Source organism: Adiantum capillus-veneris, chromosome 20 (assembly GCF_014529385.1).
Source record: "Adiantum capillus-veneris isolate H3 chromosome 20, ASM1452938v2, whole genome shotgun sequence".
Taxonomy (NCBI): Eukaryota; Viridiplantae; Streptophyta; class Polypodiopsida; order Polypodiales; family Pteridaceae; genus Adiantum; species Adiantum capillus-veneris.
The window spans coordinates 91,309,773-91,334,158 of record NC_140950.1 but is presented as its reverse complement, the minus strand read 5'-3'; the positions used below and the strand labels follow the sequence as shown (position 1 = coordinate 91,334,158).

Below are 24,386 nucleotides of genomic sequence, written 5' to 3'. Positions count from 1 at the left end.
TGCTCCAAAGCAGGCACTGGTGAGGGTCATAACCTCACCGTACAGGTGCAAAATCAGCGCTGTGTATGCGCTGTAAATTCACTGTTTTTCAGCCGTACGGACGCCAGGATCATTGGGAATCGTGCCCCACTGGCAAAGGATAGTTAGGGGACGGTTTGGGGCTGAAAACAGGGCAAAAACCAGTAAATACAGCGTGCTGAATTTACTGTTTTTGGACAGAAATCAGAGGGTATACGACAGTGCAAGCGAGTTCCAGTAGGGGAATTGGTTTCGCGCAAGTTTTGGGGTTGTTATGTTGCCGAAATTTGGCCAAATCAAATGGTATCTAGGTGGATACACGTGAAGGATTCCCAGGACCTTACCTTGTAATTTACCCTCCTAAAGAATAAAGAAATACCGAAAGGGGCGCCAATTTTGGGGCCTACAGGTTGTCGGCGTCTGCTTGGAGCATTCTAGCTTCCGAGCCGTGTGTGTATTCAAGTGTTAACTCCCGTCGCAGGTTTTCCTTGCAAAGTGCTCTGTGTGTGTGTTTAAGTAAAGAATTTCGCGTGAAAGCCAACGCCTACCGCCCTACGGGCCGGTTACAGCTGACGTGTCAAAGCCTAAAGAATGGAGTCAACTTACAGATGTGGCCGAGGGGCCTAAACCCTAATTTTTGCCAGAAACCCTAACTGCTGAAACCGTAATTTTGAAAACCCTAACCCTAAAACCTGCAAATCCTAATTTTGGAAACCCTAACCCTAAAATTGCAACAGCGTGGCTGATTTCCGAAAATTGCGCTGGTATGATGACGTGGCAGGTTGTACGGATTTCCGTGATTTACGCTGGCAGCTTTTGGCATTGCTTTTTGGCCAGAAGCTTTTGAGTTTGAAAGCTTTTCATGTAAACTGCTTTTTGGACCAGAAGCTTTTGATTTTGAAAGCTTTTCATGTAAACTGCTTTTTAGGCCAAGGGCCTTTAAATATGAGGCTAGGGCTCATTCTCTGGCATGCTTCCTGGAGAAGGTGCAGAGTCTGGAGTACCGGCTTGTACTTTGATGATGCAATATAAAGAAATACCGAAAGGGGCGCCAAGGTTTGGGGCCAATACTCTCTGGGGTGGAATTCCGCCACTCCGTGTCACGTGTCGTCTCTCTCTCTCTCTCTCAGTTCAGTTGTTATTGAAGTGCTAAAAGTTTGTTCAGTCTGTTCTTTTCTATTGGCACGTTGTGCCCGCCTTGTGACAGTGGTATCAGAGCATCAGGCGTGTGCTTTTCTAAAAGCATACCGGTCCTACAAAAGAGCAGACAGAGCTATTGGAATTTGATTCGAGGTATCTTCGCCCTCCAACCCGGACTTAGTAGCCACTCCCACCCTTACTTCATCGCGCATCGGGCGCGCTCCCGTCTTCACCGCAGTGTCTTACAGGGCATAAGTCAATTAAGATCACTTGCAAGAGAAGGATCCAGATTTGTTTCAAGTCACTGTTTATTTTTTCTCAGAAGCAGTGCCATGCAGATGTTGATGTCTAAGTTACCAAGCAGCATACTCCAAGTACTTGGCAAGCTTTCAAGAAAATTTTTACCCGAAGTTATATGGTTTTTGACATCTTCCTTCGAAGTGCAACTTCTGGCAGAGTGGGGTATCCTGAAATGCTTGCCATGGAAACCCTAACAGTTTATAACTTGAAGTTTCTCGACATCTCCCAGTAGATGTCTCTTCACGATCAGATGACCTTGGAGGTTCGGTGTGATTGCTATCTCTTGGGACTACCATCACCGCTAAAGAAACACTGTTTGTCCAAGAGCTGATGGACCATGCTGTGCTCGGCTACGACCTCATGGAAGGAACCTAACCCTAATTTTTGGTGCAGGTTTCAAGATGGAAAGTCAGTTTGAGCTCGACTGATGTCGAGATTGCTTTTTAAGTTTGAGTTCTGTTTGATCTTGTTTGGTGATCCTGTTTGGAATTTGTTTGAAATGGATGGTATCTGTTTTGAACCCGTTTTATTGCCGATTTGAATTGTTTGACTCTGGTTTGATACTGGTTTCAATGATTGGTGATTTTACTCCCGGGTGGAGAAGTGAGAAATACTGTTTTGATATTGTTTGAACCTCGGAACGACGCAGGCCGATGCCTGGGGAGCGTTTCGTTGTATGTTTGAAAACCTCCGAACGACGCAGGCCGATGCTTGGGGAGCGTTTGGTTGTATGCTTGTAAAATAATTATTGTTGTGACTCCCTGCCCGGACTTGGATGGTTATGCGGGAGGAGTATTAAGAAGTCTGAGCAGTGGTTACTCTCAGCACCTCGAAACGACGCAGGCTGCGGTCTGGGGGGCGTTTGGTTGTAAAAGGCCTCTATATCTCCCGGCCCGGACCTTTTTAGGTTATGCGGGAGGAGTGATGAGGGAGTCGTTGAATATCTCCCGGCCCGGACCTTGTTAGGTTATGCGGGAGGAGTGTTCATTGGCGGCTTTATGTTTCTATGTCTTGTAACATGCATATCTAAGCATTTGTGTTGCATTGTGATGTGCCAATTACTGAATATTCCTCATTGGATGAGATTGCCTGGGTATGTAATTTTAGTGCATCAAGACACCCATGGAAGATCAATACGGTCTGGGTGTGATGGCTAATTTTACTACACCGGAATATCAAGAGTTTCGATCTGGAGAAAGGAGAAGCTAACTCCTTGATCAAAACAGCCGAAAGGAGAAGCTAACTCCTTGATCAAAAGAGCAGAAAGGAGAAGCTAACTCCTTAATAAAAAGAGCAAACTGATTGTCCCTCGGAATGTCCCTCGGAATGACCCTCGGAATTTTTTTTTGAACTAACTTGAGTTGTTTTGCAGATATGTTGTAATCGCGGATGATTACTCTCTTTCAAGAAGGGGAGACGTGACAAACTACTGACGTGTCAAAGCCTAAAGAATGGAGTCAACTTACAGATGTGGCCGAGGGGCCTAAACCCTAATTTTTGCCAGAAACCCTAATTCTGAAAACCCTAACCCTAAAACCTGCAAACCCTAATTCTGAAAACCCTAGCCCTAAAACCTGCGAACCCTAATTTTGGAAACCCTAATCCTAAAACTGCTACAGCGTGGCTGATTTCCAAAAATTGCGCTGGCATGATGAAGTGGCAGGCTGTACGGATTTCCGTGATTTACGCTGGCAGCTTTTGGCATTGCTTTTTGGCCAGAAGCTTTTGAGTTTGAAAGCTTTTCATGTAAACTGCTTTTTGGACCAGAAGCTTTTGATTTTGAAAGCTTTTCATGTAAACTGCTTTTTAGGCCAAGGGCCTTTAAATATGAGGCTAGGGCTCATTCTCTGGCATGCTTCCTGGAGAAGGTGCAGAGTCTGGAGTATCGGCTTGTACTTTGATGATGCAATATAAAGAAATACCAAAAGGGGCGCCAAGGTTTGGGGCCAATACTCTTTGGGGTGGAATTCCGCCACTCCGTGTCGCGTGTCGTCTCTCTCTCTCTCTCTCTCTCTCTCTCTCTCTCTCAATTCAGTTGTTATTGAAGTGCTAAAAGTTTGTTCAGTCTGTTCTTTTCTATTGGCACGTGGTGCTCGCCTTGTGACAGTCTGAGATCCAAATGAATGTTGAATGTGATTTGTCATGTGATGTTCTGCGATGTGACTGTCGATTGGTACATGTGCTAGATGTGTTGTTCCTAGTGCGTCGGTATGAACAATCAGTGCCTGCTAAGATAGTTTATGGCTTCTGTCTATTTTGTAGGCGTAATCGAGGGCGATTACAATGCTTTCAAGAGGGGGGTATGTCACAAACTGATGACGTGGCTGCCTTGTACACACGTGGCTGTCCGGTCTGTGTCCTGTTGGATTGTTGATCCCGAAAAATACGGTGCATTTCGCGGGATTGTTGACGTGGCATGCCGTACAGCCTCCCAGAAAATGCGGCGGATTTTGCGGGACTGATGACGTGGCAGCAGCGTACGGATTCTTGGCAGCTTTTCCTACACAAATAGGATGCTTTTCCTACGCAAATAGGATGCAGAGGGAGTTGATCGAGCCTGAAGCCATAGGTGCCGCGGAAAAAAATTAGTGATCAGATTTCCCGTAGGGAAGAAATCGGCCGTGCTTTCGTACCACTGTAACAGACTTGGACACTCCAAGTCGAGAATCTACCGTGATAGCACAAATAACCACTTCAAAACAGTTCAAAGTTCACAATTGATTCGACACTGGCCCGGCGGAGTTCCGTGCCTAGAGATATTGGCCCCAAAGATTGGCGCCCCTTTCGGTATTTCTTTTTGTATTAATCTGTGCTCAAAGTACAAAAGTGCGGGCAAGCGCTCACACTCAGACTCTACGTCCAGATGCTCTGAGCTATGAGAGGCCTACCTACTTATTTAAAAGTTACAAGGGATGCCAAAAGCAGAGCCCAAAAGTTGAAAATCAAAAGCCTCTTAAAATAAAGCAAGTGATCCAAAAGCTTTCTCTCTCAAGCCTTCTTGAGTAAAATAAAGCAATTCAGTAAAATTCTCCCTCTTTGTAACTTGCATAAATTAAAGCAAGTTAAAAGATTTTCTCTCACAAGCTCCCTTAGGGAATTAAAGCAACTTCCCCCAAAAGCTTCAGCGAAAAAATCTCCAGCTTTGCGTAGCCCAAAAGCTGCCGTAATCGCCAAGGCTGCCCGTGATTTGCGCCGCAAAACGCGGAGACCGCCACGTCAGCAGGGTTCGTACGGTGGACAGTGCCACGTCAGCATTTCGCGTATCCGGGGTCTAGTGGTAGCCACGTCATCAATTTGTGACATACCCACCCCTTGAAAGCATTGTAATCACCCTCGATTACGCCTGCAAAACAGACAGAAGCCATAAGCTGCTTTAGCAGACACTGACTGTTAGTACCGACGCACTAGGAACACACATCTAGTACATGTACCAATCGACAATCACATCACACGACATCACAGGACATCAGTAGACATCACATGACATTGAACATTCATTCGGATCTTAGACCATGATTTAATGGCAATGCAGTTAGCAATCGTATCTAGACCCACTTTGGACCTCATCGATGCCCGATTGACTAACCCCTATTGCAACCATGTCTGTTCGAGATCATTTATACCAAAATGCTGCAGTCATTTCGTCTATCAGTTCTTGCACTTAAAAACAAGTCAAGAACAAATCAGTTTCATATTCCGGAATTCCATTTCATAAAGTCATACATCAAAATACTGTTAGCTCTCAGCATCCCTGAAGCTCAAAGAGACATCAGTGACTCTAGTATTCAAAAATCAAGGCATCTGTTGACAAAGGAGCGGAATAACTCCCCTCTTGTGCAACCCTCTGCACCAGATCTCCGGCCAAGCTGAATTCTGGGTTTCATTTTGAATAGACTATGCTAAACCAAAAGCTTCAAGGTAAAGTTTCACATATGAGGAGTATGTGCTAGGTCCTCCTCCTCCATCCACTTCGCATCCAATGCAGGATAGTTCTTGAATTTAACCAAGAACTGCCTTCTTACTTTACCCTTACTCTTTCTGTCCTATGTGCCAAAATCTTTTCAGGATCAAGGATCTCCTCGTTTTCTTCCACTTCGGGTTGCTCATCGGGCTCCCCATCTTCAAGCACATTAAAAGGTTTCAAGAGACTCACATGAAATGCATTGCAAATCCTCCAAGTGTCAGGCAGTTTCAGTCGGAAGGAGACATCATTGATCTTTTGCGGAGATTTGGAAAGGTCCGTAGTATCTCATACTAAGCTTTGGAAAAAGCCTCTGCTTTTCCTTTTTCTTTTCCAGGCGTGCCTTCTCAAAACGTAAGAGCACGCAATTATCCTCCTTCAATTTCAAATCTCGACGATGGCGATCCGCTGCCTTTTTCTGTCTTTCTTGAGATTTCTGCAAAGCCTCGCAGATCTTGGCAAAAGCCGTGTCTAAGTCGCGCGTATACTCATCAGCTTCAAAAATCTTATCTTTCGTGCTTAGGAAGGGTGGAACCTTCGGAGCACCTTCAATAATCTCAAATGGTGCCTTCCACGTGTAAGAGTGTATTGTGTTGTTGTAGGCAAATTCCACCAAAGGTAGATACTTTTCCCATCGAGTCTTCTGATCCGAGATGTAAGACTTCAATAAATCTAAAACCACTGAATTGGCAATCTCAGATTGCCCATCAGTCTGCGGGTGGAAAGATGACGAGAATTGCAACCGCGTGCCAATGTTCTCCCAAATTGCCTTCCAAAACAAACTTGTAAATCAGGGGTCCCTGTCAGAGACAATCGTCTCAGGCATGCCATGTAATCTGAAAATCTGGGCCACAAACAGTCTCGCTAAGTGATCCGGCTTGACTGTTTTCTTCACTGGAATGAAATGAGCCTGCTTGCTAAATATGTCAATAACAGTCCAGATACCATCGTGACCACTCTGTGTTCTCGGGAGATCAAAAATGAAATCCATTGCAATATTTTCCCAGGGGCGGGTGGATATGGGCAAAGGCTGTAACAATCCCCGTGCTTTATGCCTGTCAAACTTGACCTTTTGGCATACCAAGCAACTGCGCACAAACTCGTCCACATTCTTGTTGAGTCTCGGCCAAAAGAAGTGTCTCTCTACCCCTTTCATGGTGGTAGCAATGCCGCGGTGACCCGTAAAAGGCGGACAGTGGCATTCGGTCATAACCTTTTCCCTCAACGGCTGTGTAACGCACAACATGGTTTTCCTCATCAAGTAGCCATCCCGAATGGAATATCCCGCTACTGTCTCCCCATCCCGTATCCGTGTGAAAACGTTTGCAAATCCGTATCCGTGGCATACGGATCGAAGCTCCTATAATGAATCGCGGAAATAGCCAGAACCAACGGCTTCCGAGACAAAGCATCTGCCACCAAATTCTTCTGTCCCTGCACATGGACAATCTGGAAGTGAAACTGTGACAAGATGTTCGCCGACCGCATCTGCTTTTCCGATAGCTGCTTTTGTGACAAGAAGTAGCGCAAACTTTGATGGTCTGTAAAGACAGTAAAATCCGCTCCGAGTAGGTAGTGCCACCACTGAGTAAGAGCATGGATAACCGCCAAAAGCTCTTTTGCATAAATCTGTGCTGTCAATTCCGGCCTTGAGAACAATCGGCAATGACATGGTATTCTTGCATTAAGACCGCACCCAGACTTCGACCACAAGCATCACAATATACTTCAAAATGACTTCTGCAAGTCCAGCAAAGTCAAAACTGGTCCCGTAGTGAATTCTCTTTCAAAGTCTGAAAGGCAGTCACCCACAAGAAAGGGACTCCTTTTTGTGTCAAGATATGCAAAGGGGAAGCAACCTCTGCAAACGTTTGAATGAACCGCCTGTAGTACGAACACAATCCCCCCAAGAGGTTTCTAACTTCATGGACATTCTTCAGATCGGGCCAATCAGGGATAGTCTCTATCTTGGCTGGATCCATCTGCACTCCTGCTACTGACACAATGTGTCCCAAAAAGTGTCTTTCGTAGGAAAAATTCACTTTTCTTCGCATTAATCACCAACTTGTGATCTCGTAATGCCTGAAAGACTTGAAGCAGATGATCTCTATGATCTGCCTCATCCTTGGAGAAAACAATGATGTCGTCAAAGAAAGTGCCAACAAATAGCCGGTACTCTCGAAAAATCTTGTCCATTATCCGATTAAATGTTGCAAGAGCATTGGTTAGGTCAAAAGGCATCACCAAAAACTCAAATAACCCAAAAGTCGTCCCAAAGGCTGTCTTGCAGACATCTCCCGGCGCGATTCGGATCTGATGATATCCACTCTTCAAATCGATCCTGCTAAAGCACGAGGATCCTTGTAACTTGTCAAGTATATCATCGATCCTAGGAATTGGAAATCTACTCTTGATGGGATTTTGTTGAGAGCTCTATAATCAATGCAAATTCTCCAAGATCTGTCTTTCTTCAAAACCAACAACACTGGAGAGCAATACGGTGAAGTTCTAGGCTGGACAAGACCCTTTTCCAAGAGGTCTTTCACTTGGTTCATAACCTCTTTGTTCTGGGCTCGGCTCACACGGTAAGGTGGCCGGTTCTGTGGCGTGCTTCTAGGTATCAGATCAATGGTATGATCTTCAGGACGAGCGGGTGGTAACTCGCTTGGCAGGCCTTCTGAGAAGCAATCGGCATGAGAGTGGAGAAAATCTTGGCGTTCTTTATCAAGTTCAGACATATTTGTCCTATCCTCATCACTCAACTCTTTCAAAAAGATCGAGTAAACAAACAGACTGGATTTCATTAGCTTTGAAATGGCCGAAGCCGATACAATAGGGACAGACTCGCCTTAAGTTTAATATCAAGTACAATGGTTCTGCCCTTCTCTGTGGTCAATGTCGCTTTCCTCGCCCAATAGTCGACCATGGCGTTGTTCTTGTGGTACCAAGGAATTCCCAAGAGGACATCACAACCTTCCAAAGGCATTATGTAAAAGTCCTCATGCCCCAAATACCCCTGACAATGCAACCGAAGTTTGCCAATGACAAGTGTAATGGCTACGTCCCTGATGGGTGCCGCTAGAACTGCCTCCGCAAGTGGTCCCATCCGATTGGGAGTGATCTCGAGCCGCGCCGCCAATTCCGGTGAAATGAAGTTTGCCTTGGCTCCTCTATCAAAGAAGATCAAGGCTTCTTGGTCTTTCACTTTGCCCCAAGCTCGACAAAGTTCTGTACTCTCGTCCAACGTGTTGGGATCAGTACCCACGCAATCTGGAACCAGTCCTGTTTTCATCTTGCCTTTTCTTCCACTGTTGTCAGTTGCTCTCGAACTCTCAGGCCTTTCGTCGTCGTTGTCGTTCAGTTCTTTCTGCGCCATTTTAGGTCACTTCGCGGAGATATGTCCAGCTTCCCCGCATCCAAAGCACTTCCCTTCCTTGATGTAGCGAGCTCTCTCCTGAGGAGTGAGTTTGGGTCGTGCATCTTTCTTTACTGGGTTGCTCTTCCTCTTTCTACTTTCATTTGTCGAAGTCTATTTAGCTCTTTGTGTCATGATCTCATCGGTGGGGTAGGTCAAACTGCTAGAGTGAATTGCAAAACCCCGTTTCGCATGACTCATCAACTCCTGAATAGAAGCTGACTTTTGTTCTAAGTAGTGATCTCGGATCTCTGTAGAAAGACCCAAGGTAAACCGCTTAATCTGTTCCTTAAACGAGATTTTCTTAAATGAAGAGGCGGGTAGAAAAGAGCTCCAGAATCTCTCGCAATAAGCGTCCACTGTATCCTTCTTGGTCATCCGAAGATGGTTCCAAGCAGTTCGTATATCGCGTTCATACTCTCGAGTCAGCCAAGAAGAAATAAAAAGCCTCTTAAATTTCAGCCATTTAACTGGCGCAGTCTTGTTTAATCGAAGTGTGGACCACCAAGTTCGAGCATTCCCCTTAGAGTAAGAGGCAACTCTGCGAATCTTAGAGTGCTCTGAGTAACGCCCTCCCGCGAAAGTGATGTCAAACTGTTGTACAAAAGACAAAGCCTTTGAAGCATCTCTATAACCAGAAAATGTGTCAAATTTAATTGACTGTTCACCTTCCTTAAACTCTCGGACTTTCTTGCTTCTGTCTTCTAGAAAGTCATACTGGTTAGCTTTGTAAAAATTCTTCTTCTTTGCATAAAAGCTACTGTCATCAGAGTCCGAACTATCTGAAGACGAGTCCTCTGTAGAACTGTCACTCACTGGGCGAGATTTAGACTTCTTTGCCTTTTTCTTGCCCTTTCCGAAGCGTTGCTTTTTGCTTCGCTTTTTGCCTTTTCTGTCTTCTTCGCTCGAGTCAGATGAGTTAGAAGAAGAAGAAGAAGAAGTGGGTACTCCTTCAAATCGAACGCGCGTCTTCTGCTTTCTTGCCTTTTCAAATGTAGACTGACAACCCAAATAACCTGGGAAGTCAGTGCCTTTCTTCTGCTTTTTGCCGTGCTTTTTAGCTTTGTTCTACGCGCCAACAAGCTGATCAATTCTTGCATCAACCACCTCTTCTAATTCTTTCTCTGTATACTTCTTGAGAGTAGAAAGTTCCTTGAGAGCGGATTTGGGGGGTGGTTTTGTGGTCTTTTGCCACTGCGTATGCACCTCATCGAAAGAGTCTCGCTTATATATTTTGCAAATTTTGGATCCTTTGCAAAATTGAGCATCATCTTTGTTGCGTTGCCTTTCAATCGTTGACGCTCCATCTCTCGACGCCCCACCGAAGTAGGCCGAGGCGAGCCATACTCCTTGCGTGAATCTTCGTTGTGATCCCTTCTCGCATCTCCGGATGCAGAGGGAGTCGACTGATCTTTGCTTGAAGCCATAGGTGCCGTGGAAAAAAAATTAGGGATCAGATTTCCCGTAGGAGAGAAATCGGCCGTGCTCTGATACCACTGTAACAGACTTGGACACTCCAAGTCGAGAATCTACCGCGACAACACAAATAACCACTTCAAAACAGTTCACAGTTCACAATTGATTCGACATTGGCCCGGCGGAGTTTCGTGCTTGGAGATGTTGGCCCCAAAGACTGGCACCCCTTTCGGTATTTCTTTTTGTATTAATCTATGTTCAAAGTACAAGAGTGCGGGCAGGCGCTCACACTCATACTCTGCGTCCAGATGCTCTGAGCTATGAGAGGCCTACCTGCTTATTTAAAAGTTACAAGGGATGCCAAAAGCAGAGCCTAAAAGCTGAAAATCAAAAGCCTTTTAAAATAAAGCAAGTGATCCAAAAGCTTTCTCTCTCAAGCCTTCTTGAGTAAAATAAAGCAATTCAGTAAAATTCTCCCTCTCTGTAACTTGCATAAATTAAAGCAAGTTAAAAGATTTTCTCTCACAAGCTCCCTTAGGAAATTAAAGCAACTTCCCCCAAAAGCTTCAGCGTAAAAATCTCCAGCTTTGCGTAGCCCAAAAGCTGCCGTAATTTCTCACGCCAAGGCTGCCCGTGATTGCCATGTCAGCATTTCGTGTATCCGGGGTCTAGTGGCAGCCACGTCATCAATTTGTGACACTATCTCTCAGTCTCAGCACCTTCACTCACAATGTTTCCCGCTTTGTTTGTGATCATTTGCACTCTCTCACTAAAGGAACGGAAGGCTCTCCCTTCCGTAAGTAAAAGGAACCTTGAGCACAAGTCGGAGCACTCATCTTGAGCAAAGTTCAACATTCACATCCGTTGCACCTTATATTGGTATGAGAGCTTTGGTAGTGTTATGTATCACTCAAGGAAAGAACCACAATAATTTTTTTTTGCTTGTTGCGGTCGCACGTAACCCAAGTCCTCTTGGGCGTGTTGATTCCTAATCGTGTTTTGAAGAGTGAGAGGAAACCCAAGAAAGAAGGTCTTGTCCACCCTCTCCTTCTTTCTCTTTCCATCATTGAGAGCGGACCATGCACTTAGCGGCCGGCCAATTGACGTGAGGTGGGAAAAAGCAACCTTGGTGCGATCGCAAGGCCGCCAAGAGGTGTGCCCGCAGGAAAGAGAAGATCCTTCTCTAACATAGATTGCGAGCTAGAGACGAACCTCAAGAACCTCAAGACTCAAGAACCTCAAGAACCTCAAGACTCAAGACCCTCAAGAACCTAAAGAACCAAGAACCATAAGAACCCAAGTTCCTCATGAACTTAAGAACCCCAGACTTCAATGCATGGTCATTATCCGAAGCGGAATGGATACTTCGCATGGAGGTGGTGAGCATGGAAGTGGCGAAGAAGAAACCAGGAGGTTTTTCCCACCCTCCCCCTTTCCCATCTACGCGACGGTTGCCACCAAATCTTATGGCGGCTTTGGTCAAGACGATGATGGATAGGGAAACGTTACAACGAGAAGCGCAACGTATCCCCTTGGAGCGCGAGCGTGAAGCAAGACAAACAGAAAGAATGACAGCCATAGAGCGTAAATACAAAGAAAGAATGACAGTCATAGAGTGTGAGCGGGAGCAAGCATGCTTAGCGGCCGAAGAAAGAATAGTAGAATTGGATCGCAAGCGCGAAGAGCGTGAAGCACAGAGAGCCCAACACATGCAAGAGTTGTTCCGACTCTTTTCTAGTGTGCATGCGCAGATTGACAAGAATAAGGAGAAGGAGACTCTCTCAGTCTTTTCTTCTCCAAAGCATGACACACATGATTTGCATGATAATGATAAGCATGATGATTTGCACGATCAAGATGTGATTATTCACGAGCATGATGATTTGCAGGATAAAGATGTGATTGTTCACAAGGATGCTGGTTTAGTTGATACTTTTTCTAGTGAAGCTAACCTCATTGCAGATTCAATGAATCACGAAGACCCGATCTTGGCTCTCGAGTCGAGGTCCAAAGAAACCCCACAGGAAGATTCGATCAATCACGAAGAACCGATCTTGGCTCTCGAGTCGAGATCCAAAGAACCCCCACATGAAGTATTATGTGTTCGAATGATTAGTCAACACGCATTGTTCGAGTGTTTCATTCGTGATGCTTTCTTGTATTTTAGTCACCGTCCTTATGTGATCCCTTTTCATAGGCATGACATATGGTATGATGAACACGATTCACTCATGGATAAGCACTAATATATGCGGATTACTCATGAAAAGATGAAATGTTTGCATTCAAGGAATTCACATTCCATGTCTCTTCCTTGGCATGACACAGTATCTGAAAGAGCACAAGAAGGATTAAGCATCAAGCATCGGCATTTCCATTGTGATTTGCCACAGTTGATTGATTTAGATTAGAAAGACAAGTTTCGACCTCATTGTTTGCGTGTGTTTTGATGAACGGTTTGGCACTCCGTCTATATGTTCATCTACATTGCATGCACAGTCTTTAAAGATGACTAGTATTTTTCCAGTCACTTTACATGGAATGGGTAGGTTCATGTTTTTTGTGTTGGAAGTGGTGTCAAGAATTTTCATCCTCCGAAGATTCTTGACGAAAGTAGACTCATGACTATAGGCGAAGTTGAAGCATTGACGCAGCCACAAATGACTTTGTGTCGCTTTTGACGCGGCCCAAAGAAGCAAGCGTTGTCACAAGACGGGCACCACGTGCCAATAGAAAAAGAACAGACTGAATAGACTTTTAGCACTTCAATAACAACTGAATTGAATTAGAGAGAGACGACACGCGACACGGAGTGGCGGAATTCCACCCCATAGAGTATTGGCCCCAAACCTTGGCGCCCCTTTCAGTATTTCTTTATATTGTATCAACACAGTACAAGCCGGTACTCCAGACTCTGCAACTTCGCCAGGAAGCATGCCAGAGAATGAGCCTTAACCTCACATTTAAAGGCCCTAGGTCCCAAAAGCAGTTTACAGTAAAAAGCCTTTAAACTTAAAAGCATCTGGTCCAAAAGCAAAGCCAAAAAGCTGTCAACATAAATCACGGAAATCCGTACAGCCTGCCACGTCATTAGCCAGTACAAAACGCGGAAATCCGTATAGCTTGCCCCATCATCATGTCAGCGCAATTTTCGAAAATCTGCCACGTCATCAGTTTGTCTGTGTGTGTGTGTGCAGCTCATTCTATATTTTAATCCTTTGTCACTTGGGGGCCCATCGGACGGGGTCTCCATAAGTTGGTAGGACTTCTTCTTCTGTTGCTTGTTCTTCTAAGGGTTTAGGTCCCTCGGCCGACATCTGCAAGTTGGCTCCCTTCTTTAGGGCTTTGACACGTCAGCAGTTTGTTGCAAGCGTTGCAGACCTTTATGAAGTTCAAGTATTGCATGACCCACGCATCAGAGTGGGCCGGCGAAGAGTCCTTTCCAGGATTCCAGACGCTGCTGGCGATCTCCCTCGACGCCATACAGTTCGGTACCAGTACCTCACTTTGAAAAGGAGGGGATGTCACGTGCACATCTAACCCTATGTGTATGTGGAGAAGCTACTTCATGGCAAGGGTTCAATTCAATTCAGTCAGTTAGCCTAGGAAGTGTTCTGGCACTTTTGTGAGTCTGTTCGCAGATCGTGCATGTCCAGACACTTAGAGTAGATGCATATCCTCTGGTTGCACACAACATGACCATCGGATTACCATCAGAACCCATCAGGAGCATTTTTACAGTGCATAGACCTATCCTATTTTAGCCATTTTTCACTTATTATTTTGAAGTGACTTTTGTTGGAAACTGGGTAGGGCAATTTAGCCATGCAAGTATATAAGAAACCCTAGCGCTAGCACTTTCTGGCAGAAGAGGCAGTAGGGACCAGACATCCAACAGGCACCTTCTCAGCAAGACCCCCCCCCCCCCCCCCCCCCCCGGCATGTCAGCCTAGCGTTTTCAGCCATTAACAAGAATCAACCAGCATTTTTCAACAGTTGCAGATCAGCCAGCGTTTTGCAACTTGCAGATCTACTTGGCGCTAGCAGACCACAACAGGACACCTAGCGTTTTTGCATCTGGACAGCATTCAGCCCTAGCGTTTTTGGATCAGCAGATACCCAGCGTTTTGCAGATCCTCCGCGTCAGAACCACAAGTACCATCAGCGTTTTCAATTTTCAGCATCAAGACACCGCAGTAGAAGTTCCGAACCTCACAGATCTCACCTTCCCGCAGCAAATCCTCGCCGCACGGTCAAGTTTGCAGATTCAGCCCGAAAAAGGCAGATTTCAGCATCTGCGTTTTCAGCGCGTCGTTGTTGCATCGTCGTCATCACCGTCGTCACTGACATAGAGTCAGAATTCAGCAGATACAAGATTTGCAGATTTCAGCCCTTAGCGTTTTCAGATTCCAGCCCGTCTCGTTGTTGCCCTCATCGTCGTTGACATCGTTGGCAAGTCCAAGCATTGTAGAGATTTGTGCAATCAATAATAGACCGCTCTTGCCATAGAGAGTGGGGCCTTCGGAGGAGGGTTTGACAACATTCTGGTGTCGTATTCTTCTCTCTCTATCTCTCATTCTCAACACCTTCACTCACACTGTTTCCCGCTTTGTTTGTGATTATTTGCACTCGTTCACTAAAGGAACGGAAGGCTCTCCCTTTCGTAAGTAAAAGGAACCTTGAGCACAGTTTGGAGCACTCATCTTGAGCAAAGTTCAACATTCACTTCCGCTGCACCTTACACTCGGAGGTTGGGACACCCGAGACTGTTGCTACACTCATGAAGTACCGTCCTTTAATGGACTTCGGAGCAGACATCTTCATCCTTTGCCTCACATCTTTGGCTTCATGCGGTTTGTTCAACATCAGGTGTTGAGAGGGGGTGTTAGACTTACACCACTTTGCTGCTTCACAGGTCTCGGGCATACTTGTACGGCTAGTATGTCTCCGGGCTGGCCACCCATAGTCTAGGTTGTACCTGGTCCCCGGCCGCCCAAGTTTGGGACCGGCCTCCCACTTTTGTCCGGGCGCCCACATATATTCCATATATCATTTTTCTGTTGGGTTGTGGGGATTTTTATTAGGCCTTGCCCTACGTCCCCTTGGGCACCTATTTATGGGGCCAAGGGGGTACCCACTTCCATCATCTGTTGTACGGAGGTTCTCTTGCTTTGGTAGTCAGTGGGGGGTTGATCGCCCCCTTTCCTACACATAGCGTTTGTGGTCTATTGTCTCTCTCTTTCTCCTCTCTCACGCTTCCGCACACGCGCACTCTCTCAAGTATTGTGAAAATCTTGTAAACAAAAGTCTATAAAATTTGTCCAGCATCATATGGCGGGCTGTTAGAGAGGCAGTAAAATAGATCTCTGTAAACCTATGACTTCAAACATATTGCATTTGTCTATGGCAAAAATGTATAGATTACTGCCTGATATGGGGTCTTGCAGAGAGGAGCAGATGCAAGTATACTCCCTAAAAGCAACACGTTTCATGCTTGCAGTTTATGATGGCCAATGGAGCTCTTGTTCGTGTTCTGATACATACAGATGTCACCAAATATCTGATGTTTAAAGCTGTTGATGGAAGTTATGTGTTCAACAAGGGGAAGGTATCTGCTCATACATAATTTGTGTGTTGATAAATATTGTGATTGTTGTGTGCGATCGGTACCTTCTAACATAACTTCTAAATGTCTCAGGTACACAAGGTTCCAGCAGCGGACGTTGAGGCCTTGAAATCTCCTTTAATGGGACTTTTTGAAAAGCGGCGTGCAAGAAAGTTCATTATTTTTGTGCAAGATTATAGCGAGAGCGATCCAAAGACTCACGAGGGCTTAGATCTTACAAGAGTCACTCCTCGAGAGATCTTTGAGTACTGCTACAAGCTTATTTGTTATTTAAAGTGATAGTGGTGCTTTTATGGAAGTTTCCACTGGAAACTTCTCCAACATAAAATGAATCTTGTTTACCTTTAAACAGGAAATATGGATTGGATGCCAATACAGTTGATTTTATTGGTCATGCTTTAGCTTTATATCGTGATGATGCTTATCTCGATCAACCTGCTCTTGAGTTTGTCAAGAGAGTCAAGGTACTTATTTGACTACATTCAAAGAAACTAGAGAGGACTTCAATGTTGGTTGGACTACAAGAAGGTTTCTTCTTGTTTTTGCCAGCTCTACTCAGAATCTTTAGCCCGGTTTCAAGGGGGCTCTCCCTATATATACCCATTGTATGGGCTCGGTGAACTGCCGCAAGTGAGTGCTTGCTCTTACATACTTTTGCCCTTTTTGCATGTTGCCTGTTGGAATTGCTAACAGATTTGATTACACGTTTCCAGGCTTTTGCGAGACTGAGTGCAGTTTATGGTGGCACTTACATGCTATCAAAACCGGGGTGCAAGGTAACCACTGATTAAGGTATAAGTTTTATTTTATCACAGCTCTGAATTTTCAATCAATGGTGATCTCCTTTCTTTTTGGGATTAGGTGGAGTTTGATGAGGAAGGGAAAGTTTGTGGTGTTACCTCGGATGGTGAGACTGCAAAGACAAAGAAAGTTGTTTGTGATCCCTCCTATCTTCTCAACAAGGTATTCCCCCTTTTTTTTTGGGTTGGAAAGGACTCTAGTAGTATACTATGTAAATAATTGCTGGTGTTTGTGTACAAAAGGCCAAGCCAGCATACGGAAGGAGCCGTCACAGATACTCAGTATGCAGACCGTTCTATTAAGGGAAAATTAAAATTCATGGAAATTCTCAAAATACCCTTTGTAATTTTAAAATTCCCAAAATGCCCCTTAAATTTGTACAAATCTTTCCAATATGGCCTTGAATTTTACCGAAATTCCCAAAATACCCATCAATTTTAAAAAAAACTTCTCTGAATACATTACATTTTAGAACTTAAAACAATTGTGCTCTAGTGAGGATTTTTAGGCGTCTTTGGGACAAAAGAGATGAAATAACTCATGATTTTCACATTCAAATGACATATTTCTTGCTCCAATGGTTATAATTTTTTTTAAAACAGGTTTATCAATGCTTTCTTTGTATTGCAAAGAATCAATTATGTGAAAATGGAAGCAATCTAGGTAAAGAAAGTACAGGGGTATTTTGGGAATTTCCAAACCTAGAGTGGTGTTTTGGTGCTTGTATTAATTTTTGCTCGTGTGTGCGTATGCACGCGCATGTGTGGGGTTCGTGCATGCATATTGATGCCTAATTCTACATCTCTCATTGGATATTGGTGACATGCGGCCGGCGGGTGTGCTTGTGTATATGGGAGCATATATTGATGCCTGATTCCACACCAATTATTGAAGCATTTTAGTATTTAGTCAATACTATTCATGATGTAGCTAATGGTTATATTGTATAGTGGATGACTACCATGAGTGACAGATAATTGGCACTTTCCTATAAGTTGAACCTGGATTTATCCCACTACTTGACTATGATTATTGGGTTTTGCCTTAAGGAATTTTCCTGTGAAAATATAGGAACAAATAATACTGGCCGCTGCTGAAAGTACGTACTTTCCAATTTATATATACTGTTAAAAAATGTTCAGGTCCGGAAAGTCGGGAAAGTGGCACGGGCAATTTGCATCATGAGTCACCCTATACCGAATACCGGCGACTCACCGTCAGTTCAAATTATTCTGCCACAAAAGCAGCTGGGAAGAAGATCAGACATGTATCATTCAAATCCAAAATGCTTGCATATTCAGTTTCTTTTTTTGGTCTTGTATTTTTGATGTGCATGCTGGCTTTACTTTTCAGGTATGTTTTCTGCTGTTCTTATTCTCACAATGTGGCGCCAAGGGGAAAATTCATCGCCTTTGTTTCAGCTGAAGCTGAAACAGACAGTCCGCAAGAGGAATTGCAGCCTGGGATCAGCCTTCTCGGACCTGTTGACGAGCTCTTTTTTGATGCTTACGATACATACGAACCAGTGAACGAGCCTTTGCTGGACAATTGCTACATATCCAGAGTAAGACATTTATTTGCTTTATGTCAAGTAGTTTTGGACTTTCGATATTAAGAATGCCAATGCCTAAAATATGAGCTCTTAATCAATATGTAGAGTTATGATGCAACGACACATTTCGAGACCACCGTCCAAGATGTGCTTGCAATGTATACGGCCATTACGGGGAAGGTACGTTTTCTTATTCTTTCCTCAAGTTGTGTAAGATTTTGTTTGTTCTTGAACTTTGCAATCAATAAGAAGCATGTTTATGTAGCTGTTGTTAGCCTCGTTTGTTTTGCATTCCTAGCATTCTTGTTGTGGGTGTCTCATATCATAGAATAAATTTGAAATTCTCCTAAAATTACTATTGGTAATATCTCCCAGAGGGCGAGTTCCCATTTGGTAACTTTGTAGATTTTCAAATTCACCAAAGCTCTTCTCATTTTCTATTCATAGATACCAAGTATTTTTAAAACCCTTTTTATTTTTTTCTATAGAAACTAAAAAAATTAAGTCAAGAACTTCTATTTATCAAGAACCCATCAAATTGGTCTAGGGTTGATACACGTATGGAGACATGCTGTACTAATCGAACTTCATAAAGTATAATGTACTGTGGATGTTATGTACAAAAAAATAGAATACTTGTTATTTTAGCATAGAGTCTAGCTTTTAAAGAATAAACATGAGGAAAACGAGCTTACTAGGATAAATGGCTGAAAAAGCTAGAGCCCACACACATGGACAAAGGCCAAAATGCAGCCCACAATGTTCAAAAAAAGTTACTTTTGCCGCCCCGAGACTGGAAAAACGAAACGCACAAGTTCATGGTACAAGAACAAAACGTACAAGTTGTCCCGTACGTTGAATGTGAACAACCTTGAAATTTTAGGCCTTTTTTAAGCATGGTGGGAGAAAAACCGTAATTGTAATTTTTTCTAAACAAATTCTAGTAACCATTTGGTAATATTTCGTAATAAAAAGTTCCCAGATGGTCACGTTTCTTCTAAATTAGATTACATTTTGTAACTTAGGACCCTTGTGGTTCCAAATTGGTCACCAAATTTGTCTTTACTTTGAAGTGTAAATGTGAATGGAGGGGTAGTTTCAGCAATGGTGGAGATGGTGTGTGTTGCAGGATCTTGACTTGAGCGTTGATCTAGCTGCTGCGAGTGCAGCAGAAGAGTGACATTTATCTGCTATGTTCGCAGTCCGGTATACGCATACACACACATTCATCAATATCATTTCCAAGTCCATCAAGGTTTTGAGTTTTGGGCTGGAGCTGGCTATCTCTGTTTTGACACCTCTCATTTCATACTCTGCTGGATGGTCCCAAGCTTTAATGGCTAACTCAGCCTCATAATTTGTTCAAGGCTGGTTTTTGGTATTGCTTTACATTTTATCAGCCTGGTGGCAAGAAAGCAAAGGCTTGGTTGGTTACTATGGTCATGAGAAAACCCTCAGAGTACTGGGAATGTCACATCTTACATGTGTTCAGCAGCAACTATGCTCATGAGAAACCACAGTAAAATGTTGCATGAGAAAGTCAATAGAGATCTTACATGTCCAGCAGTGTGAAATTTCGTGGCTCTCTTTCTCTCTCTGGATGGTTCCTATGACGTTAAAAACTTTTCCCATGGGTGTGTGTGTGTGAATAAGAAGAGGATATTGGAATAACCTTGCTATCACCCAAGATCTTACGGGTCTCTTGGGATTGTTCCGACGACGTTAAAATCCTCTCTCTCTCTCTCTCTCTCTCTCACACACACACACACACACACACACACACACACACACACACACACACACACACACACAACCAATGCTGTCAAGAGCATTCAATGGTGAGATCTTACACTGATGAAATCAAAATGAGCAATATTTATATCATAGCAAGCACTACAAGTGCTTAGTGGGCATGCTTTGCCACTCTAGATGTGTAAGAAGCTATCCTCTTCGGATTCCAAGAGATCGATCGTTAGCTTCTGGAGTAGGCCAACAATGCTTGGAATTTAAAGAGTTTCACATTTTTGTGGTTGTAGCTTGAATTTGAGTGATTTTCTATAGCAAGTATAGTATGGATAGCAGGGTGAGCATCAAACTTGTAATTTTTTCAGACGTGTAGTTTGAGAAGCATAGGCGTACGTGTTGAATCATTAGCTGTCACCTGGTCAATTGGAGATTATAGAAATGTGGTTCTACCTTAACCTTGTCGTACGCAGGGTTTGTACTTAATATACATCAAGCTGTCTGGCTTGTACCTGGTATGTATAATGCTGCATGGCTATGGAGTGAGATCGAGCTGATTTGAGTGATAGTATCATGGCTAACTTGCAGAGTGGGATTTGGTAATTGCCTCAAAGAGACCGCTGGTTTTGGTCTGTACCAGCTCTAAGAATCATGTGTGTTGGTAGAAAACCTTATCATGTTGAAGAGCATGTGAGTACTATTTATGATTGAAAATACTACTGGTTTCAACTGTAAGGTGATTCAAAAGGTGAGAATTCGCTTGGGTTTCTGAAGAAGAGGCAAGGTTGCTGAGAGTTGCTCTAAAAAATTTAGTTGGTTTACTTTTGTTTGTCAGATCTCATAAGTTGCTTCAATGCCTTGAGTCTTCCAGAAAGGTTAGGGCATGGAATGAAATGATACTGCGGTTGACATGCTGCAAAGTCGAAAAACTTAGAAGATACACACTCGAATGGATATTGGGTAGCATAAACAAGTGGGGGCTATACAAGAATGCATCAGCAAGCCTAGAATGTGACGAGGCTTACTGCTCAACGCTTGTAAATCAAATTGACTTCTAGATCACAATTAGAAAGGCTCACTGCTCAAAGCTTGCCATTTGTACATGACCACTTGCTTATGAGTCCTTTCAACCATAAGAATTAAAGACCCTTAAATCGAGAGAAAAATCAATGTTCACTTGATCAACATACACGGACATCTTGAGTTATTGTGAAAATCAATACTTTTTGAGCAAACCATATCTCTGCTAGCCATCACAAGAAAAGGAATACATCTGTTGTGCACTTGAAATGTAAGTGTCCATGACTTTGGCAAGCATCTTTATCTAAGGTGATGGTGTTCTAATATGCGCTTACGTGCCGGTGCACGTATCACATATTTGCTTTCTTTAAACATGTTCGTGTGTTGCAGAGGTTTTGGTTGAAAGTAGGGTTTACTGTCTACTACGTCACATACTTGGACCTCTAGCTTGCCCATTCAATTGATTTTGGGGTGTCTCATGTAGTGATTGTACATTTGTTCATCCCTTTAGTTGTTGAATCTTTTTCTTGATTAGATGGTGTAGATAATCTAGCCAATTCATGATTATATGTCAGTTCATGTCCCTCAAGTGGTTGATATTGAGCTAGAGGCACAAAACTTACATCCTCAAAACAACTTTATGTGGAAAAGTCACGAGAAAACTGCTTACATTAACAAAACTCCACCACACTTGCAAGCTTTCTAGTATTGTAAAATTTAATATTCATAGGTGGACCTATGTTTCTTCAAGTACTTATTAAGACCTCATCACTACTTTAGATAATGTTTGTAATTTTCTTATAAAAACAAGCATGATGACATACATGAAGAATGGTTGGTGATGGGCCATTTTAAAACAAAGTCTCCAAGGCTTTTCAAAATAAGTGGTTTTGTGATAATCTAGATCTAAGCAAGGGGATATTGGCCTACTCAACAACCCTGAGTTGTGGGGGGGGGGGGGTGTTGCACTTGTGCGGCTTCTAGCCTTCATTGGTGCAATGTTCCATGTCTACAAGAAAATTCTTCTCAATAGATTTCAAATTTTATTTTTGGAGGGAAAATTTTGTTTTCAAATAATGTTTCCACTTTTTCCTAATTGAATATGAAAACTAAGCACCGTGAACTTCCTCAATTAATAAATAAAGTCTTGAATTCATAATTTACCAAATATAGCCACACTTAAATGTTGCCATATTATGGTAATAAAGTATGTGAAATCACCTAGGACTCGCAAATTATAGCAAGGCTTAAATAATACCATGTTATGATAGTAAAGTATATGAGATCACCAAGGATTTCCAGGGCACTTTTTTCCCTCTTTTACGAGGTTTCCCCCCTAGCTTGTATATACTCCTATCACTCTAGGGCAAGCCTTATCTTTGTATTGGCACACTCACTTCCTGTGTTTTGCGCTCTAGGCTTCTCCTTCATCTTCTCCATCTCTGAGTGCATTTTTGCAGTTGTATTTACAACATTAAAGATCCATTTAAGTGGTGAAAATGGAGAGGATGTTTTGATTGACCTTGATTTCGCCACAATTATACAAAGGGATTGTGAACTTATCATGTGGTCAAAAGCTTGCTTTTGTTGGTAAATTCCAAGGGAAGTCAGGTATGAATAAAATCAAAGCTTGTGCTCTTGATTTCAAAGTCTCTTCCCTCACTACTTGTATGATATCATCACTTATTATCCTCCTCATCACTCTCCAGGTTTTCCTTACTCCTTTGTATCTGTTTCACTCTAACAATTTAATGGAGATTTTGTTCTATCTTGAATATTCTTTGTCTTTCTCACTTTCCATACATGGTTTCAAAGTGGGTCCAATAACCTAATCCTATCCATTTTTCTAATCTCTTGTTATTATGAGCCTCCCACTCATTGTGTAGTAGGAAACAATGCCGCAAAAACAAAGTGCCATGATTCTTGTCTCCAGAAAATATAGGAATGGATGGTTTTTAAAAGTTTTCAACCTTTGAATGTATATACGAGATGTGAACCAGGATGATAGCTTGCATATAGGAGCAATGCATTGACTAGATCTCATTTTGCACCTTGAATGCGTTCTCTACAACATCCACTCATGAGACGACAACATCATCAATAAGATGGCATAGACACTCTTTGATTTTCTCAACATGCCACTTACATATGTAATCACGTTTGGTAAAAGTAGCTAGCCACTCTCTAAAACTCTTGTCACCTACTTGTTGAAATACAAGATCTTTATTATTTTTTGATTGGCGTGGTCCTCTACCTATTGTATGTCAACATAAAAAAAAACCTCAATAGTCACCAAACAACAGTCATTGCACTCCTCACATGGACACAATGCTAACTTGCCTATGCCACATTGTACCCATACACCCAAAAAGTATTTGTTCCAGGGAAAGGTCGAGTCAAATGGCTCCATAAAAAGTAAATATTCTCATATACTTAATAAACCTAGAAAGGTATAATGCATGGAGAATTACATTCGCTAGAAGGGAAAACTTAGCATTTGTGTATACATGAAAATTGAGGGTGTCCAACAAGCCTTCTTTGATGCCTATGCCTAAATGGAATAGAATACGTGCACATGGTATTCACAACAACAAGTATTGGAGTCCTTCAACTTGCACAAAACATACGGCTTGAGTTTGTAAACGCATTAAAGCGGGATCTTGATTTTGGGGTGTTTTTCCAAGAGCGTCCAATAAAAGTCAATCTTCAATAAATGAACATGACTAAAAGATCCTAACAACAAGTACCGAAAGTGATGTTTAGATCTTAGTATAAAAATTTCTAGCATTCTTAAAACTAAGATATATATGATTAACCAATAGGAAGATGCTTCAAAGCGCGTGAAAGTTTTCAGAACTTAGAAGCTTAGAGTGCTTGAAATAAAACAGAGAGAGAGAGAGAGAGAGAGAGAGAGAGAGAGAGAGAGAGAGAGAGAGAGAGAGAGATGAAATGTTATATTAACATCTTCTAAAGACCATACTGGCCTATGGGACCAGAGAGTTACAGATGAATCTGATATAAGGTTTGGATAAAAAGAATGGAAGAAACTAACTAACTAACTAACTAACTAACTAACTAACTAACTATATATATATATATATATATATATATATATATATATATATATATATATATATATATAGAGAGAGAGAGAGAGAGAGAGAGAGAGTGCATGTTTCCTTGTCTTCTAACTGCTTATATTTTCTCACTAAAACACTTTGCATAGACTTATTACAAAGGAAGTCCATATAAGCTCTACTAAAGGAGAAAATATCTTTTAGTCTATTAGGCTCAATCTATGATTCAACTCAAAGTCTATTAGTTTCATGTTTCAAGAGATGCCACAATCAGACGTACAATGATACTACCTTCAGTTCATCTAGATGATAAGTCA

The 24,386-nt window shown here is 42.7% G+C and overlaps 1 protein-coding gene across 1 annotated transcript in view; it reads left to right on the top strand.

The window, feature by feature from the left end:
• The window catches only part of LOC147432879 (guanosine nucleotide diphosphate dissociation inhibitor 1-like), a 40,426-nt gene extending 20,526 nt beyond the window's left edge, over positions 1-19,900 (top strand). Inside the window, exons 4-13 of the mRNA XM_086492643.1 lie at positions 15,751-15,858; positions 15,949-16,121; positions 16,229-16,340; positions 16,426-16,506; positions 16,590-16,652; positions 16,738-16,839; positions 17,820-17,944; positions 18,031-18,241; positions 18,335-18,409; positions 19,359-19,900. Of these exons, the coding sequence (XP_086348769.1) occupies positions 15,751-15,858; positions 15,949-16,121; positions 16,229-16,340; positions 16,426-16,506; positions 16,590-16,652; positions 16,738-16,839; positions 17,820-17,944; positions 18,031-18,241; positions 18,335-18,409; positions 19,359-19,409 (1,101 nt within the window). The 3' untranslated portion in view covers positions 19,410-19,900. The remainder of the gene's footprint in view (positions 1-15,750; positions 15,859-15,948; positions 16,122-16,228; positions 16,341-16,425; positions 16,507-16,589; positions 16,653-16,737; positions 16,840-17,819; positions 17,945-18,030; positions 18,242-18,334; positions 18,410-19,358) is intronic.
• The last annotated feature ends 4,486 nt before the right edge of the window (positions 19,901-24,386 follow it).